The sequence below is a fragment of the Molothrus aeneus genome, chromosome 4 (genome assembly GCF_037042795.1).
Source record: "Molothrus aeneus isolate 106 chromosome 4, BPBGC_Maene_1.0, whole genome shotgun sequence".
Classification (NCBI taxonomy): domain Eukaryota; kingdom Metazoa; phylum Chordata; class Aves; order Passeriformes; family Icteridae; genus Molothrus; species Molothrus aeneus.
In genome coordinates this window covers 15,735,944-15,752,174 of record NC_089649.1, presented here as the reverse complement: position 1 = coordinate 15,752,174, position 16,231 = coordinate 15,735,944, and the positions used below count along the sequence as shown (strand labels likewise).

The following is a 16,231-nucleotide window of genomic DNA, read 5'->3' as shown; positions in this document are numbered from 1 at the left end:
CATGGGCAGTGGACAGTGTCCCTCAGCTCTCTTGCCTACTCAGCAGGGAGAGCTTGATCCCCCCTCCAGGGAAGGAAAGAAGGTGGCATGTGCCACCTCCCATACCTTTGTCACATGGTCCTTTTATTGGTGTGCCAGTTCTGAGCAGGGTGATGCTGTCAGCTCCCTGCAGTTTCTCATACAGATGGCAACAGGGAGTGGCCATCACATAAAGCACCGAGGATTGGTACTAGATTACTTTTTTCCTGTTGTTCACAGGACTGGGAGTAACAGACTAGGTAAACCAAGCACATTTTTTGTTTTTCAGTAAGGCAAAAGGATATGAATTTCACATGCCTATTGTCATACAGAAGATCTTCAGCTTGTGTAAAGGCTTACAGCCTTATCAGAGCTCTTATCATCTACATTTGCTAGAGACTTGCTCTGAGGTGTTTGCACTCAGCCACACCTTTAGCTGCAATGTTAACCATGACACACATGGAAGCTCTGTATTTATATTGATCCCACATTGACCTATTCCTTTCCTTACTTAATATTTTAATGCACAATTGCCAGCACAGTTTTTGCAGAGGGGCACACCCCCCAGTCTGGACTAGAGCATGTTTCTGAAATCTTCATCTCCCAGACAAGATGTAGTGCTGGCTGCATGTTTAAATATACGCCTGCATTCCTTTCTCTTCAATGCCTAGAAATAGTATTTTGTATTCTTTTTTCACCTAAGTTTATTAGAAAGAGTAATATTATTTTTTAAAAAGTTGTGATTGATTGTCAAATGAGCTAAGATAGTGTTTCTGTTACTATAAGGATCCTTTTAATTAGCAAAAAAATAATAAATTGTCAACTTTCTTGTCCTCATAAGCTACTCTTCATTACCAATGCAGTAATAGAGAAAACATAGCTTGGCTTATTACAATAAAGGCTCTGTTTCAGCATCCTAAATTCTCTGTGCAGGTTGCTGGGCATTGCACAGGGGGAAGGCGAAGAAAAAAAGAAAACCAAAAATTAATGTTCTTTAGGGGTAAATGATAAAAAGATCTCCTAGCTGCAAACACAAATACTTCACTCATAACCCAAGCACCAGACCATTTCTTTGAAGAAGCATATGAGGCATTTAAGATATACAATGGCACAATATCATACAATGGAATTGAAAGAATTTTTTGAGCTACCATTAACTTTGAAGGAATGTCTAGACAACTGTGTCAACAAATGCAAATAATTCATGCTTTTCAGCTTCTATCCATTGGATGGCCCCATGCTGAGTATACACAAACTCAGAAGAAAAAGGCATGTCACAGTCATATGACTAGGGAGTGTAACAGAGTCACACAGAAATTCAAGTCAATCTCAGAAAAAAACCTTCAGAAAGCTCTTCCCCAAGAGAAGAGCTGGTAAGCCAGCAGTGGGATAGGCTCCTGGTCATTTTGGCTAGTTCAAAACAGAGACTTGCTGCTGGTGCACCCTGGCTTCAAAGCAGGGGCAATGGAAGAACCAGCTGTCAGTCATGACCATTCACTTGGTTAGAAAAATAAACTAATGGACTCCAAAATACTGTACAACCTCTTGCAGCAACCGACAAAGTGGCTTCTGAAAACAATGCTTTTGCCAAAATGCATCTGTAAGGCACTTAACAGGTATCTTTTAATATATATATATAGATATAGATATAGATAAAAAAATAAAATATGCACTAAAGCAACATTCACAAAACCCAACTGTGTCAATTGTCCGTGTGTACAGTATAGTACATATATACATTCACTGTGACACAGGCCATCTCCACAATTATACCTTCACGGGTGCTTTGGGCTGCCTGGTTAATTTCAGTGCCTGTGAACAGGAAACAAAACAGTCACTTTTTTATACCCTTAAAAGACAAGCAACAGCACAAGGTAAGAGTCTCATTTATAAAGGGCAGCAAAACACTGTGTGTACTTCTGAGTGGCTGATAGAGGAGTCAGCGTGCATCTGACAGGCTGTGGGCTCTGAGATGATGCTTGTGTCTCATAGCCCATCACAACCTCCCCTTACACAGAGAGCCTTACAGGGGACCCACAAGGACTATGGCTACAGTGCCAGTGAAGGAAGCAGAGATGGGTCTCAGGTGCCTTTTACAGAGTGACCATTTGGACCCTACTCAAACCACTCGTGGCACAGCTAGAAGAGCTTCAGACTCACTTAAGGAAAGACAGTGAAGAAAATGTGTGCCAACACCTTTGTGTCCCTGGCTTCCTTCCACATGGCTCAAAGCCTGCTCAGAGCATAATCACTGCTGCAGTGGTGGATGTCATGCACCTTTGATATTTATACCCTCCTTTCTGAGAAAAGGTAAGAAATAGCCAAAGTCCATCAGCCCAGAGGTGATCTTATGCCAGGGGACACTTGACACCTTTGTAGCTCCATTGTTGCTGAGGAAGAAAGAAACCTCTTTCTTTTTTGACAGCAGGGTCCAGCTCTGTGTTCCTCACAGGGCTGGCCAATTATGGTGGCTGAGATATTTATTCAGTGTGTGACAGAAGTTCAGCTCAGTGCTCATGCTTCCATTTTGGCAGGAAGCAGCCTCTCTAAGTAAGGAGAGAAATGTGATAGGCTCAGAAAGCATTAGGTTTTCAGCTGCTCCTGGGCAGCAGTGTGGGCACTGGGAGGGATGCTGGCTTTTGGTGTGCTCAGCAGCAAAAAAAGTCTCTGTGCCTTCTTAGGTGGGACAAATTGGCCCAGGTGAGAGGAATTTAGACAAATTAGCAAATTCCTGAAATTTCAAACCTCTGTTTTTCTGAAGGAAGTCTTTTGGGTGAAGAGCCCTGACAGACTGGCATTTGTCTGACTTCTTGTTTCCAGCAGGTTGGCTAAACAAGGAATTTTCAGTCTGAGAGATGCCTGATGGGGCTTCTTATTATAGATATTAACCTTTAATATTGTACACTTAAAGCTTGTAAGCACTGCTTGAAAATCACTCCAGCACAAATGTAAACCCTTAAAAAAAACCCCCAAACCTTTAAAAATAAATGGGATATATTTCCCTCAGAAACACCAGCATTTAACTATTGTTAAATCCAGCCCTTTGAGATTAGACTTTTGGATATTATTCAGCAAGAGACTTTGGAGAGAGAGACATCATTCCACACTTTGTTTGGGGAAACAATTTTTTAACTTTGTAGTCTGGCAGATTCTGCTGCCATATTTACAAAGTAGAAATACCTTAGTGTAGATGAACCTCTAAATATTTAAATTCAATTTCATACAACCCGATCACATGTACTATCATAATTAAGTAAGAATGTCACTGCAGTTGAGTACTGTGACTGGATAACTGCCTCCCCCTGCAAGAGAGATGCCAAAATGAAGCCAAGGTGTTTGTAGAAAATAAACATCAAGGGTGATGATGACATGTTTATTTTCAAAGCAGGAGACCATTATCCAGTCACAACATTCACTTCTATTATACTTATTGCAACTGTACCAGAGCCAACCTCATTGATTTTTTTCAAAGAGTAATTAAAATAACATTTGTGAATAATACAGAAGACCAACTGAAGAAACTGCAGCAATAGAACAACAATCCCCCAAAGTGGTTCTACAGTGGCATTACAGTCTGCTTAGCACAGGAGGTTTATTTGATGCTTAATGAATAAGAAACTAGTGCTGGTGAACTGTAAATCTCTCCAGTACTGCTTGACTGTTCTGATGCTCTGTTTAAAGGCTGTTTTAATTTGCAGCAGCTGACAGCAGCCCCTAAAGGCCATTACTGCCCTGAGAATCAGGGAGGTCTGGATGAGCTCCAGTCCCACTCCTGACATGCTGAAGAGAAGTCAGCATTGCAGGGATTGTTCTGTCACCAGCAGCACAAACTTTAGGCTTTCTTTCTACAGGAATAGCATGGAATTTTCTTTACATTACCGGTAAAGTCTCCTGATAATTTCTGATTAAAAGAAAAAACATAATTTTCAGACTGATGGATAACTGCCACTGGATCCTCAGATTTTCATTTTCAGATACTCCGACCAGTATATATTAATTAGGTCTGATTTCTGAACACAGTTTCTGAAAACTGAGAGTTTTCCTGCTTTTTACAGTTCAGATAACACATGAAAATCACTGATTTGGGATTTTAGCATTCAAGATAGCAAGGTTACTTTAGTGGTGTGAAGCTGTAAAATGACAGCCACTGGGTTTTGCTGAAAATTGGAATTATGAGTGTTGGCAATAAAATTTCTCCACTGCTAAGTGGAGAATGCAGGGTGCTGATGGAGCTGGGCTTCCCACAGTAGTTCTCAACCCTCACCGAAAATGGCTGCCAAAGGTTGCTTCAGTTGCTGCAGCTTCTTGATCTTTATTATCTCAGAACATTAAAAGACAGCATTAAATTCGATTTCATGGACTAGCTTTTGCAGGGTGGTTATTCTGAGAACCTGACTAAAGCCACTGCAATCATTTTACATAGATCACAGAATGGCTGTCAGATGCCAATACCTTCAATTTGTACTGAAATAAGCATAATTTGAATCAGTGATGTTGATTCCAAACCCTCTAGGTTATAGTCTATAATCCTACAAGTTATCCCATGCCTTAATTTTGGCATGAAATGGGATGACCCAGACTGCTGTGGACTTCTTGCTATTGTAACGGGTGACACAAATGGGAAGGGGAAAAAAAGTTTTCATCCTGCTTCAATCCAGTCCAGAAAGTGTCCTTATTTTACCTCATTTCCCCAGCTCCCATGCCAGCCAAGATATCTTTGTCACTTCTCCATAAAGGAGATCCAAAGCTGTGATTATTAGTCAGCTAATGGATGGAGACATTCTTATGGGGCATATTCTGAATTCATAATTTGAATGAATTTGTAACTTGAATTAACTGTAGAGGTCTAACCTCATGCTTTGAACTTTTTCAGAGTCTCTTCAATCCCCTTTTCAAGCAAGATAAAGTTCTGCACTTTTATTTTGATACTGCTGTGATTATCACTGTTGTAGAGGAAACAAAGAAATAGAAAAATCCCAACCATACAAGGAAACCCAGGGAGTTTTAGGACATGTGTTTTGGTATTTTTCCCCTCACAGTACACTTGCCATTATAAATCAAATCCAGCAATCCTTACCTTTTGCCTAGAAACCATCCAGGATTTTATTGTTGGTACCAACAGACTGCCAAGAAGGATCTGAGCAGGATGATAGATGAGCAAAGGGACGGAAATTAAGGACAGGTATTCATAACCTGCAAATACTATCTTCAGCATGGGAATCCCTGCAGGCAGAAAAACAGGAGACAGACTCTCACCTCAGACTTTGAGCTCCAGATAAAAGCAAAGCATTTTATATTGCACTGACATTTCACAATAAAAAAAAAAAAAAACCCAAAGAGTTGAAATGTTTTATATATTAAAAATCCAACCCAAATGAGCAAGAACATGAATACAAAAAATACACGTCAGAGAAAGTTCTGTGGCAGAAAGGGTGGAGTAGGGAATGCCATAAAAGATCTTTTCTAATGATGCTAATATTGCAGTAAATGAAAACTGCTGCTGAAGACTTGATACACATTCTGCTATAGCACGACTGTTCAGTTGCTGACCACAGTTCTGTACTGCTTCTTTACTATCTCCACTCACTGGGCTGTGCTGTGTTCACATGATTGTCCTGCATCCAACCTGCCCAACTCCTGCTTGTAACCTCTGCAACCATTCTTTGGTCTGTTCTCCACTGGAGGAGGGTCATGTATTGCTTGTACATTCCCTCCAGTTGGTGAGCATCCAAATGAGAGCCTTCCCTGCTTTGACTGATCCATGAGACACAAAAGATTTAGTCAGATGGGTGAGCAATGTGAAGTGATCCTGCTCACAAAGAGTTAGCAGCAGTTGGAGTACAGAAGTTGCTAGATGCTGGAAGAAGTGCGTGCTAAGACCTAGAGATGGGCCATTTTTTCCAAGAGCAGGAATTCAGCAGTGCTAATTCTATCAGATATCTCCATGCACAATCTTCCTGCTTGACGATGTGATATGTAAAAATAAGTTTATTCACTTCTGCAGTAATTAAACCAATTATGCCTACTTTGAACATATTACTGTTCAAAATTATCTGTTTAAATCTTGGAACTTTGCTAGCATGCTCCACAAAGTGCAGGTGTGGACAAAACCTGCAACCAGCTCTGTCTTGCCTGACCAGATATTTGCACAGCTGCCAACAAGAGCAGCTGTGATTCCTCAGGAGCCTCCTGAGAATGCACCTTATTTTCTCTCTCTATTTTCTCTCTCATCTTAAATGTCACTCTAGGAGTCCTCTGCCAGCACCAACCTTGACATGAAGCAGACTGCACATGCTTTTCACAGAGCTCATCTGAGTGTCTCACAGAATCACAGAGTGCTTTGGGTTGGAAGGGACCTCAAGGACCATCTTGTTCCAGCCCCTTGCCACAGGGACACCTTCCACCACACCAGGTTGCTCCAATCCCCATCCAGCCTGGCTCTGCCTTGTCTCCTTTCTCAGCAATGACAAAACATTGAGCTTTGTGCCACATACACATTTGCATTATGTTTATGTTACACAGGCCTGTAATTTACCTCAAAGGCCCATCATACTGTTTTTGTAAACAGATAAAGGTTTTATTGCCTGTTTCCACATCTCAAATTGACCCTCGTGGGTCCTTTTCTATTTTCTAATCACAGAAAAATACACTAGAGTCCCAAGCTATAAACATGCTGTATTTCTGTTTGTAAGACAGTACCTGGTGTTTTGGTAGTGCAATTTCATCCACAGATCCAAAAACATTTTAGAAAGCTGAAGAGGGCTCCTACAGAGAATCAGAAACACTACAATGACTAGCCTAAGATCACACAGAAACTAATGGCACAGATGTGAACAGAATGCATCCAAAGTGACTGAGACATGCTTTAGATAACTGTACATTTTCTGAAAGAAATAAAAGAAATTCCAGCTTAAAAGGTAAATTCTCTAGAGGAAAACTATTTCTGTAAACTAGGAAAAGAAAATTAAAGTTGTCAAATAGAAATACAAAGTACTACAATTAGCGTGACAATATAATTAGATCACTGGGTAGAAAGAGGTTCTTAATTCACAGCTTGTTTAAATACATGTCACAACAACAGGTTCCTGGAAGCTACTAATGTGCAATTAAAGTTCCTATTATTACCAGGAAATGCTAACTGATGAAAGGAAGAAATAATAATAATTTTTGCAGGTAAGGACTAGTCTAATGGAAAGAAAAGAAACCCAACCTCGTTGCCTTTTCATGCACTTTCCAATCTTTATAATTCCAACTTTGCCAGTATGCAACTCTCTCAGAAAATATTTTGTGACAGCGATCCCCATAGTGTAGTCCCAAATGCTTGTGTCAGTAACATTACCACAAAGCTAAACTAAACAGCATGAGTGTTATTTATTTTTTAAAATGCCATCTAAACATTTTAGTAGCAATATGTAGTAGCTGCAAGCATCAGTATGACTGCTAATGTTTTCCAAACATATAAAACCCATGCAAATATCTAATTAGGGAAAACATGCTCTAATAGTTACTTCTACCTCTTTTAAAATAAAACACAAAAACAACTGCATTTTTCTCATATATATATATATATGTATATAAGTATACATATATAAACACTTGGGAGAAAAAACAAACACTGAAGGCTCATGCCAAAAAACACTTCTTCATGCTGCTGTGGTTTATGGAGTTACAAGCTTCCAGTAATCTGGTTCAACTCTCTGCCAAAGACCCTCACTCACTAAATATCATGAGACCTGAATAACAAAGTTGTCTTCTGTGCTTTGGTGCTAAGTTGGTCAGCTTTGCTCAAAGTGGGGGTTTAACAAGCTTCCCATCTTCCTCCAAGGACAGGAGTGGGATGAGACAGCAGCACCCCACCTGACTAGAACTACAGAGAGCTGCAGCAGAAGGGAGAAAAACCAAAGATTGTTCTACAGGTATTCCTTTCAAACAAGATCATTGGTATTCCCAGCTTTTTACCCCAGATTTTCCTCTTCCCCTTTGTTTGGATATGTTTCTCCTACCAGTGCTCCCCCATGTTCCCTTCTTCCTCCTTGATCTTTGGTCCTGGTGTTCAGAGGCTCTTTTTCAGTTTGTGTTTTCTCCCTTCCTCCTTTTCCCTCCTCCACTCCCATGCTTTCAGCCTCCAAGGGTTTGCTTCCCAAGACCTTTGATTCTGGTCATTGCAGCCATGTAAGTTTTGGGTATTTCCACTAAAATCACTCAACTCCACTTAGGGCAGGGGCACCAACATCACAGTCCCACTGCAGCTGAGAGAGTCAGGTCTGTGACAGGGAGCACATTGCAGTTTTCTCCCTTTTTTGTGTCCTCAGTCAGCTCTTCTTTTTCCACATTAAGCACTTTGCAAACCTGAGGAAAGCAAAGGAAACTGTTTATCCTTGACCTTCAACAGCAGCAAGGAAGAGTGAGAGCACTGCTCTTGCAGCTTCCATTGCTCCAGGGTGTTCCAGCTTGGCTCCAAGGCTGTAGATTATCAGCCCTGGCCAAAGGCCACTGCTTCTTTAATAACCTGATCAACTGAAAGCTACTTAATCCTTCCCCCAGTCTGCACCCAGTATAGCCTCCCACATCCTCCCCTTTCCCCTTTGCTATTTTCACATTTCCTAAAAGGCCCATGAAAATATTATGCTGCACTTCACTACATTTAGTTAACTGTAAAATAATAATAATAAAAAAACCTAAAAGATTTGAAGGTATTTTAAAGATAATTTAAATATAGGACTCTTTTCATCTAGCTATCACTGCAGTAATATAAATGAAGCAAATTAATTTTAATGCTCCAAGGTTCTGATTCTGTGTCACTGTCACTGACAGGATCCAACTAGACTTTATGAGATGGCATTTGACTTTATGGAAGTGAGCACTATGCACGCATTTACAATTTTACAGGGACTTTAAGCTGTCATGCTGAAAAATGTTTATAAAACATTAATCAAAAAATGCCTCTTTAATACAATGCATTGTCTGAAAGATGTTAGAAGGCACATATTGTAAATGGATTCTTTTTCTGACTAAAGTAATTTCTACCAAAAGCCTTTCCCCACTGCTATACAAGTACACAGTGTGGAGAGATAAAGAGCACTTTCTCAGCACATTACTACCTGATCCAAACACTTGGGAAATCACTAATGTACAGCATGCCATATTTCCATGTCACACATGACACATTTGTCTAAAATTACCCAACAGAGTTTGACATTGCAGCATATTCCTTAGCAGAGCTTTCAACTGACATCTGCCAAGTAAGAACTTCAAGTTGGAGCTTTCTTCTTCTAACAAGCAAGTAAGAGTTTTCTTTTATCCTATACCCATGATGGAAATGATAAAACAATAAGCACTGGAAATCAGGGTTTTTTTTTCTATTTTAATATGTTTATTTTATGCTTGCTGGATGTGTAAGCTCCCCTTAAAGCACTGTTTCATCATTTGCTGTTTTCTATCACATTGCAATGGGTTCAGAGAACTTAATAGAACATTTTTATTACCACTGAAACACAGGCCATTATCTCTCACACCCAAAGCAGAATTATTGCTAGTGCTCTACTTCCATACTTCACTGTATAGGTTTTTTTCCCTTCAATGTCTTCATAACAAACAATTTATCCTAAACCTTTATTGCCTACATTACTGAAACACATTCCACATCACAAAATGCTGCAGCATTTCTTCTCAGGAAAAGAGATTTGGGGCAAAACAGTGAGGTCATCCTAGGGCTATGGAACCATCAGGCAATCAGGATGCCAAAGAACCCTCACAAAGAGGCAGTGGACATACTTGGAAGAAAAGCTTTAGCCTCTGAATTTTTACCTCTCCCTTGTACTTGTGAATGCATTTCAGAACTCTCAATTGCTACAATCTTCAAGTGCAATCCACAAAATGAATCAAGTGCATGATAGTAGCTTCTCTGATGCTCTCCACGCCACTCTCTTACTGAAGGATCCTCTCAGGCATTGATGTGAAAGGAACATTATTGGTCCAACAGCTATTTCTTTTTTCATCTGAGAAAAGGCCTGTAAAGAGGGGCTTATATTGTGCTGAACATCTCCCAGGCTGCCAGAGCAGGGAGGGTCTGAATTTATGCTGCAAAGACAGAGCCAAACGAGCACCTAAAATTTGACTGCCAAGTTTCAGAACAGCTCTGCTTGGAGCCCAGTGGCTGCATGGTGGGAAGGGCTGGTAAGATTCAGCCAGTGCCCAATTTAGAGGATTAGAAAAGAGTTGTTCATGCAGAGAGCTGCCAGAACAGCAAGATACTGCTCATCTCACTCGAAAACTTTCTGAAGGGTTTCCCTGTTTTTTCCCAGGCAAATCATTGCTGTGGTTAGTTTTGAGGAGACAGAAGGTCACACACTATGCCTGTCCTCAGTGTAGGCAAACCAGGGATAGATGTTTCTTGCCCTTGTCCAGACTGTGCTATGATACACTGAGATTATGATAGAAAAAGATGCTTTTGACAAATTAACTGGATTCTTTTTCCTACATCCATGCCCTCTCCAAAGCACGCCCTGAATTCAAGTTAAATGCTTTTCCCTAAGGACCAGTTTCTTTCAGGTATTGGAATAGCTAAATGATACCTGACAACCTCTAACAATGTTAATATTTGTTGGCTACTGAGTATTCCCATTCCAGCCAAAGAAAGCACCTTCCAATGTAATATGAGATCACATTACATTGCAGGGAGAATTGTGCCCTCTTGCCCACATACATGCTGTATGAAGAAGATTCACGCCTAAAATGTTCTCAGGGAAAAAAAGAAATTTTTTTTCAGTATGTTTTCATATTTCAGGTCAGTAACAAGTGTAATGGAAAGCAAAAAGCAGGCTCATGAAGTGGTACAAACAAACATCAGAGGGGGAGATTACACAAGGGACTGTGGGATGTTAAGAGGCTCTGGAAGAACTGCAGGGGAAAACTGCAAAATGGAGGCTGTCCTCGCTCAGCTTGGAGGTGTGGACCCTAATCTTCAAAAACATTTCCCTCTCTTTGGGAAAGAACAATCCCCTCACATAACATTAAATGATTTACCTCTTTGCAGGGCTAGAATTACTGGGAAGGTTCTGCCCTTAATCAGTGATGTGGCCACATACACTTCTGTGGGATGCAAGAATTTATGCTATGTTAGAAGAGACTGGACTGGTACAATATTTAAGTAAAGGAGGAAGAGAAATTAATGAGAAAGAGGATTTTCCTTTTGCTGTAACTCTAACAAGAATTCAAAAAAAGAAGAAAACCTAATATGCTTTGAATGCTTTTGCTCATTATTTTTCTTCAGGTAACTGGCCCACTATACTCATACAGAAATCAGTAATTCAGGTGCAATGTAAATACAGCTACCAGGGAACAGCACATCTTAATACTATCAAAGTTTTAAGGAAATAAAACTGCAAAAGATGGGAGGAAGAGAAAGAAAGTACAGTTTGTCTGTTTCTGGGGCTTCAATGGGTGCATTCAGATTGGGAGTGATGTTTAATGAACAGCATAGGCAACCTTCCCAGCTGCTAACAATGAAACATTTAACACCAGCAACTGAAGACTGGTGCCTGAGACTCCAGAACATCTCCACCTGGCTGACAATATGGTGGTAGGAATCAGTTAACAGGGAATTCAGGAATTATTTGAACACCCTAAGTCATTTTTCATATGTGCCTTATTCTTAATTTGGCACCACAATGTGGATGTAGCAATGCTGTAAGCCCACACTCACACTTCAGTGCTTTTCTTATTGCTTGGTTATCAGCTCACTCTTCATACACACACCCCCTACTCAAAGCACCAGCAGCAAATTGATAATGAATTACAAATTTGCTATCAATAACTAAGCTACAAAGCTAAAATTAATAGAATTTAAAACCCTTTTTAGAGGTTTAGTACAGGAAACCTACTAATGAAAGGAATTCTGGACAAAGAGATGGACAAGAAACCTAAATCCACAAAGCTGAGATTTGATTAATTTGATTCTTTCCTTGAACACTACTGCCTTTCCACACACAGCTGAGGCTAAGATTTGACAGTATTAAAGCTTTTGATTATATAGATTTTGATTATATAGATTTATCTACACATATTGTTTAGAAAAAACCTATAAAAACATGTTTTATAAATTTTCTTATTATGTTTGTAAAGACAGGCAGGAAAGGTTTATGCTCCAACCTGTTTCATACTAATTTTTTAAAGCTTTTTCTCCACCTGTAACCTTGATGCAAAGGAAAACATGATACACAAATTCATCATAAATAGTAAGCCAGGAAAACCCTTCTTTTCATAAAGGAAAAACCTATAATTTTTCCTTTATTAATCTAATTTCTGTAGCCAAAAAAAGAATACATGAGGCCAGAAAATCTTACTGTTCCATTTGGGAAGGCATTGTGAGAAAACAGCTCCCTACACCATGAAATCCTATGGGACACTAGCTCATATTGTAGAACTCTGTGGATAGGGTTATGTGCTGGCAGTGCTCATGGCAGCTTTTAGAGCTGAATCCCTGCTCCAGACTCCCAAACTCTTCTGCAAGAGGAGATTTCCAGATTTCACTGCTGCTGTTGATTTCTCACATCTTTGCACCCACTGCTTTAGAAGTGTCTGGAGTCAGCAGCTCAGACTGGCTGCCAGAAGGTGCACTGAGAGAGCAAATGTAGATACAACTCTCTCAGGGAGACTCAACATCATCTTCAATAGTCACCAGCTTTAGTATGGGTGACACCCGTAGCCTCTGCCAGCTTGAGGTAAAAAAAAAAAGGCAACTTGAGTCATGTCCAAACATGGATCTTCCCAAGGGTAACCTGTCAGCTGTCTGCTGAATATAATGCAGTTTCTTAAAGTAGATAAATTAACTTTAACTGTTTTAGGTGGGGAGGGAGAGCTCCTGTGTCATTATCATTTTACAGATGGATATGTGTGTTTACTTTTTTTTATTTCATTATAAAGAGGTATGAGCTTGCTGTCATTAAAAACCTGCAATCTGGTTTTTAGTGTCTGATCCAATTATGTGTGCTTCTGGAAAGACACACAACCAAATAAATAATTGGAGAGGTGCAACTCTGAAATGACAATTGTTATTCATCGATCCCTTTCTGCAAGTCGAGATTGAGAGATGTAAACTTCAAGTGAATGAGATCTCCTGGGAGAGATCCTTCAGTTCAAACACAGTAAACAACTGTTGTCCTCTGATGCACATTTTAGTACTGCTGCAGGCAAACTTTCTAAATATTAATAAAAAACCTATACAGATGAAAAGGAAGCCCTGGGAGCTGGTACAGAATTTCTTGCCACATTCTAGGTCTAATCAAAGAAACATATGTTTCAGGTCAGAAAGGAAAGGAGATTCCCTAATTTGCTGTAGTATTTCCCTTTCTAGAATCACAGAGTGGTCAAATTTGACTAAACTGCAACAGATTAAATGGATTACATTGTGATAGTTGTTAAAAAAACCAAGGGAGAGCCAGGTATTCTGTGCCCAAAAGCCACCATGACTCACTGGATTATGCCATGTCCTACTGTCAGACTGGTCTGCCAGCACATTTCCCTGCAAAGTTAAGACCCAGGGATGCCCTGCTCCAAATGAGGCAAACAGAGGCAAGCCACATATGAGCAATGAGAGAAAATAAGATTGATGCTCTGACACAATCTCAGTGACCACAGCCTACCCAAAACTGTCAGTTTGACTTCCTGGGCAAGACAGTGATTGGTGTGTGCAAGCAGGAAACACTCACCCTATCCCCAGTTACAGAAATCTTCTGCTTATATTTTAGTTTGCTAATATTCTGATATAGATAAACATCTCTGTATAAAACCTTGTATTAGATATTCCCAGATATACATGGTTTTGCAGCTGTACTGGAAATAGGTAACAGCCTTTCCCAGGCATTTTTTGAGGTCTGCTGAGAGAGAAGACATGAAAGGGACTTGGTGATAACCTGACTGATAACACTGGTGGGTAAGAACCAAATGTTGGCTCTAGAAGACTGCCAAGCTAAGAAATGTGACTCACCTGCCTGCAAAAGAAAGATGCTAACATAAGAAAAGTGCAGTAGATCAAGATGCTTCTGTTCTCACCACTGTCATCTCATGTAACACAAATCCCTTGGTTCTTTTTTTTCCAGAGACAGAGAGAAGAATCACAGAGCTGAGGAAAAAGCCCAGATAATAACCTGCTATTCCTTCCAAGCAAATGCTGGGCAAAGACTGAAGTGATGAGAAAAAGATTTCATTTTGGCCCAAAGAATCACCAAAACTTAAAAAGTTAAACGTATCAAAACTTAAAAAAGGTTCTAGCAGTCACTAAGCCCACTCCTGAGGGATCTCAGAAGCAGAAATGGGAGAGTTCCTAACTCTCTGGGCAGCAGTGAGGGGTCCAGACACAGCCTTTAGAAGACCCTCATTCTTTGAAGCATTCTCCTCTCATCAGCTTCCCTTCTGCCCAAGGGACAGCACCCACCAGTTCCAGCAGAGGAGTAGCTGGACCATTTTTACTTACATCACCCTATCAGACACCTGGGGAAGGAATGAGACTAAAAGCCTGTAAAAGTTACAAATGCAAATTCAAGCACTACCAACACCAAGAGGTATGACAGGATGTGGTAAAGTCTCCTGTCCAACACTCATGGGAAAATTCTGAAGGTAAAAAACAGCGTCAAAAGTCTTACTCTTGAAAACTTTCAGAGAGCAATTAACCAGGATTATTTTCTATATCTTTATGTGAAAGGCAGAGGACCTTGATGAATAACTGCCTTAGAGGAAAGTTCTCTGCCAGGAGCAGAGAAAAACCACTACACTCCAAAAATACCACAGAATAGCCTCAATACTCGCTTAGGGCAACACACATGATTTTGCCATCTTACCTTTCTATTACAGAATGATTAAGAGATGTCTCCTTTTTAAAATCACCCACCTTTTATCTTAGCACAAGTTAGAACATTTTAGCATCTTTCTATTTCAAGGAGAAAGGTGATTATCACCACACAATAAAAAGAATCTACAATGGATTAGTACAGCATCTCAATATATTATTTATCCTGGAAAACCTTATCAGGTGATATCTGAAGAAAGCATGACAGAAAACTAGAGATACCTGGGAGCAGATTGGAGCTATCTGTCAGCATGATGCCCTCTGTCCCACTGTGCAGCTGGGCAGCTCGGGGGAAGGCACAGGCTGATTAATCCACAGCCTGGATGATCCCCTCACAGACATTCCCCTCTGAATCTACTGCTGCACCACAGTAGGAATTGTTCAAGTACAAGCCATTGCTCAAGTACTTGAGCAGTAAGAAACTGAGTATTTAAAAAATAAATTTGAATTAAATTAAAACAAGACAAAAGTAAGTTGGTGTTTTGGCTTTTATTTCTAGAATGAACTGTATTCTTGCCTGGAAGTATTTGGTAGGCTAGAAACTTTGATTGTATTGAAGGGCTTCATGGTGAGAGAACTGCTACGTTGCTGAATCCAAATGAGGAAAAATACATCCTCCATCACAAACAATATCCCAATCTTATTATTGGGTAGGGTTAATTTTGCTGTTTTATCAATCTGCTGTTAATCATACCTCCAATATTAATATTTGCCCTTGTGGTAGCCAAAATAGGTAACAGAACTTTGATTTTTGCTGATAAAACAATTTTACATAGTAAATACCAATAATTAAAGCAAATATATATTTTTTGACAATCCTGAATTTTCCTTTCAGAGTTGTAACTTCTAGCTAGCAATTCACTCTCTGAAAAAAAAATCAAATAACGTTCTGTATTTGGCTGCAACTTTTGTGTAAGTGCAAGCAACAACTGCAGTATTTTTTTAAATGAGCCACAGTGATAGCTTTGCACTTCCTTGAGGCCTCTTCTCTTCTCACTGAATGAACTCCAGGGAATGGCATCATGTCGGGCTTTCCAGATGGATTATGTGAAGCCATAGCTCAATGTCATTTTCAATAGCAAGGCTCATAATTAAAGGTCAAATAGTCACTTCATCTGCAATCAATCAATAGAAGAAGTACTAATACTAAGTACTAATCAATCAATGGCAAATGCACTAATAAAAGCCATGCATCAAATGTCTGCATATGTGTGTGCTCACATGTACCATGCATATATGTGAGCAGGGAGAAGGAGAGAAAGGGAACAATGTGGGGGTGAAAATGCCAGAGGCCATTGTAGATACTATATTTATCTTGGCTTCCTTGCAAATTTACATCCTGCTTCACTCTTTAGGTGAAATGCAAAT

At 39.9% G+C, this 16,231-nt stretch overlaps 1 protein-coding gene across 1 annotated transcript in view; it reads right to left on the bottom strand.

Annotated features, from left to right (window-relative positions):
* Positions 1-1,751: 1,751 nt before the first annotated feature.
* Positions 1,752-16,231, bottom strand: part of SLC10A7 (solute carrier family 10 member 7) — a 136,614-nt gene continuing 122,134 nt past the window's right edge. The window contains exons 11-12 of the mRNA XM_066548955.1: positions 5,096-5,241; positions 1,752-1,830 (exon numbers count right to left, since the gene is read on the bottom strand). Of these exons, the coding sequence (XP_066405052.1) occupies positions 1,786-1,830; positions 5,096-5,241 (191 nt within the window). The 3' untranslated portion in view covers positions 1,752-1,785. The remainder of the gene's footprint in view (positions 1,831-5,095; positions 5,242-16,231) is intronic.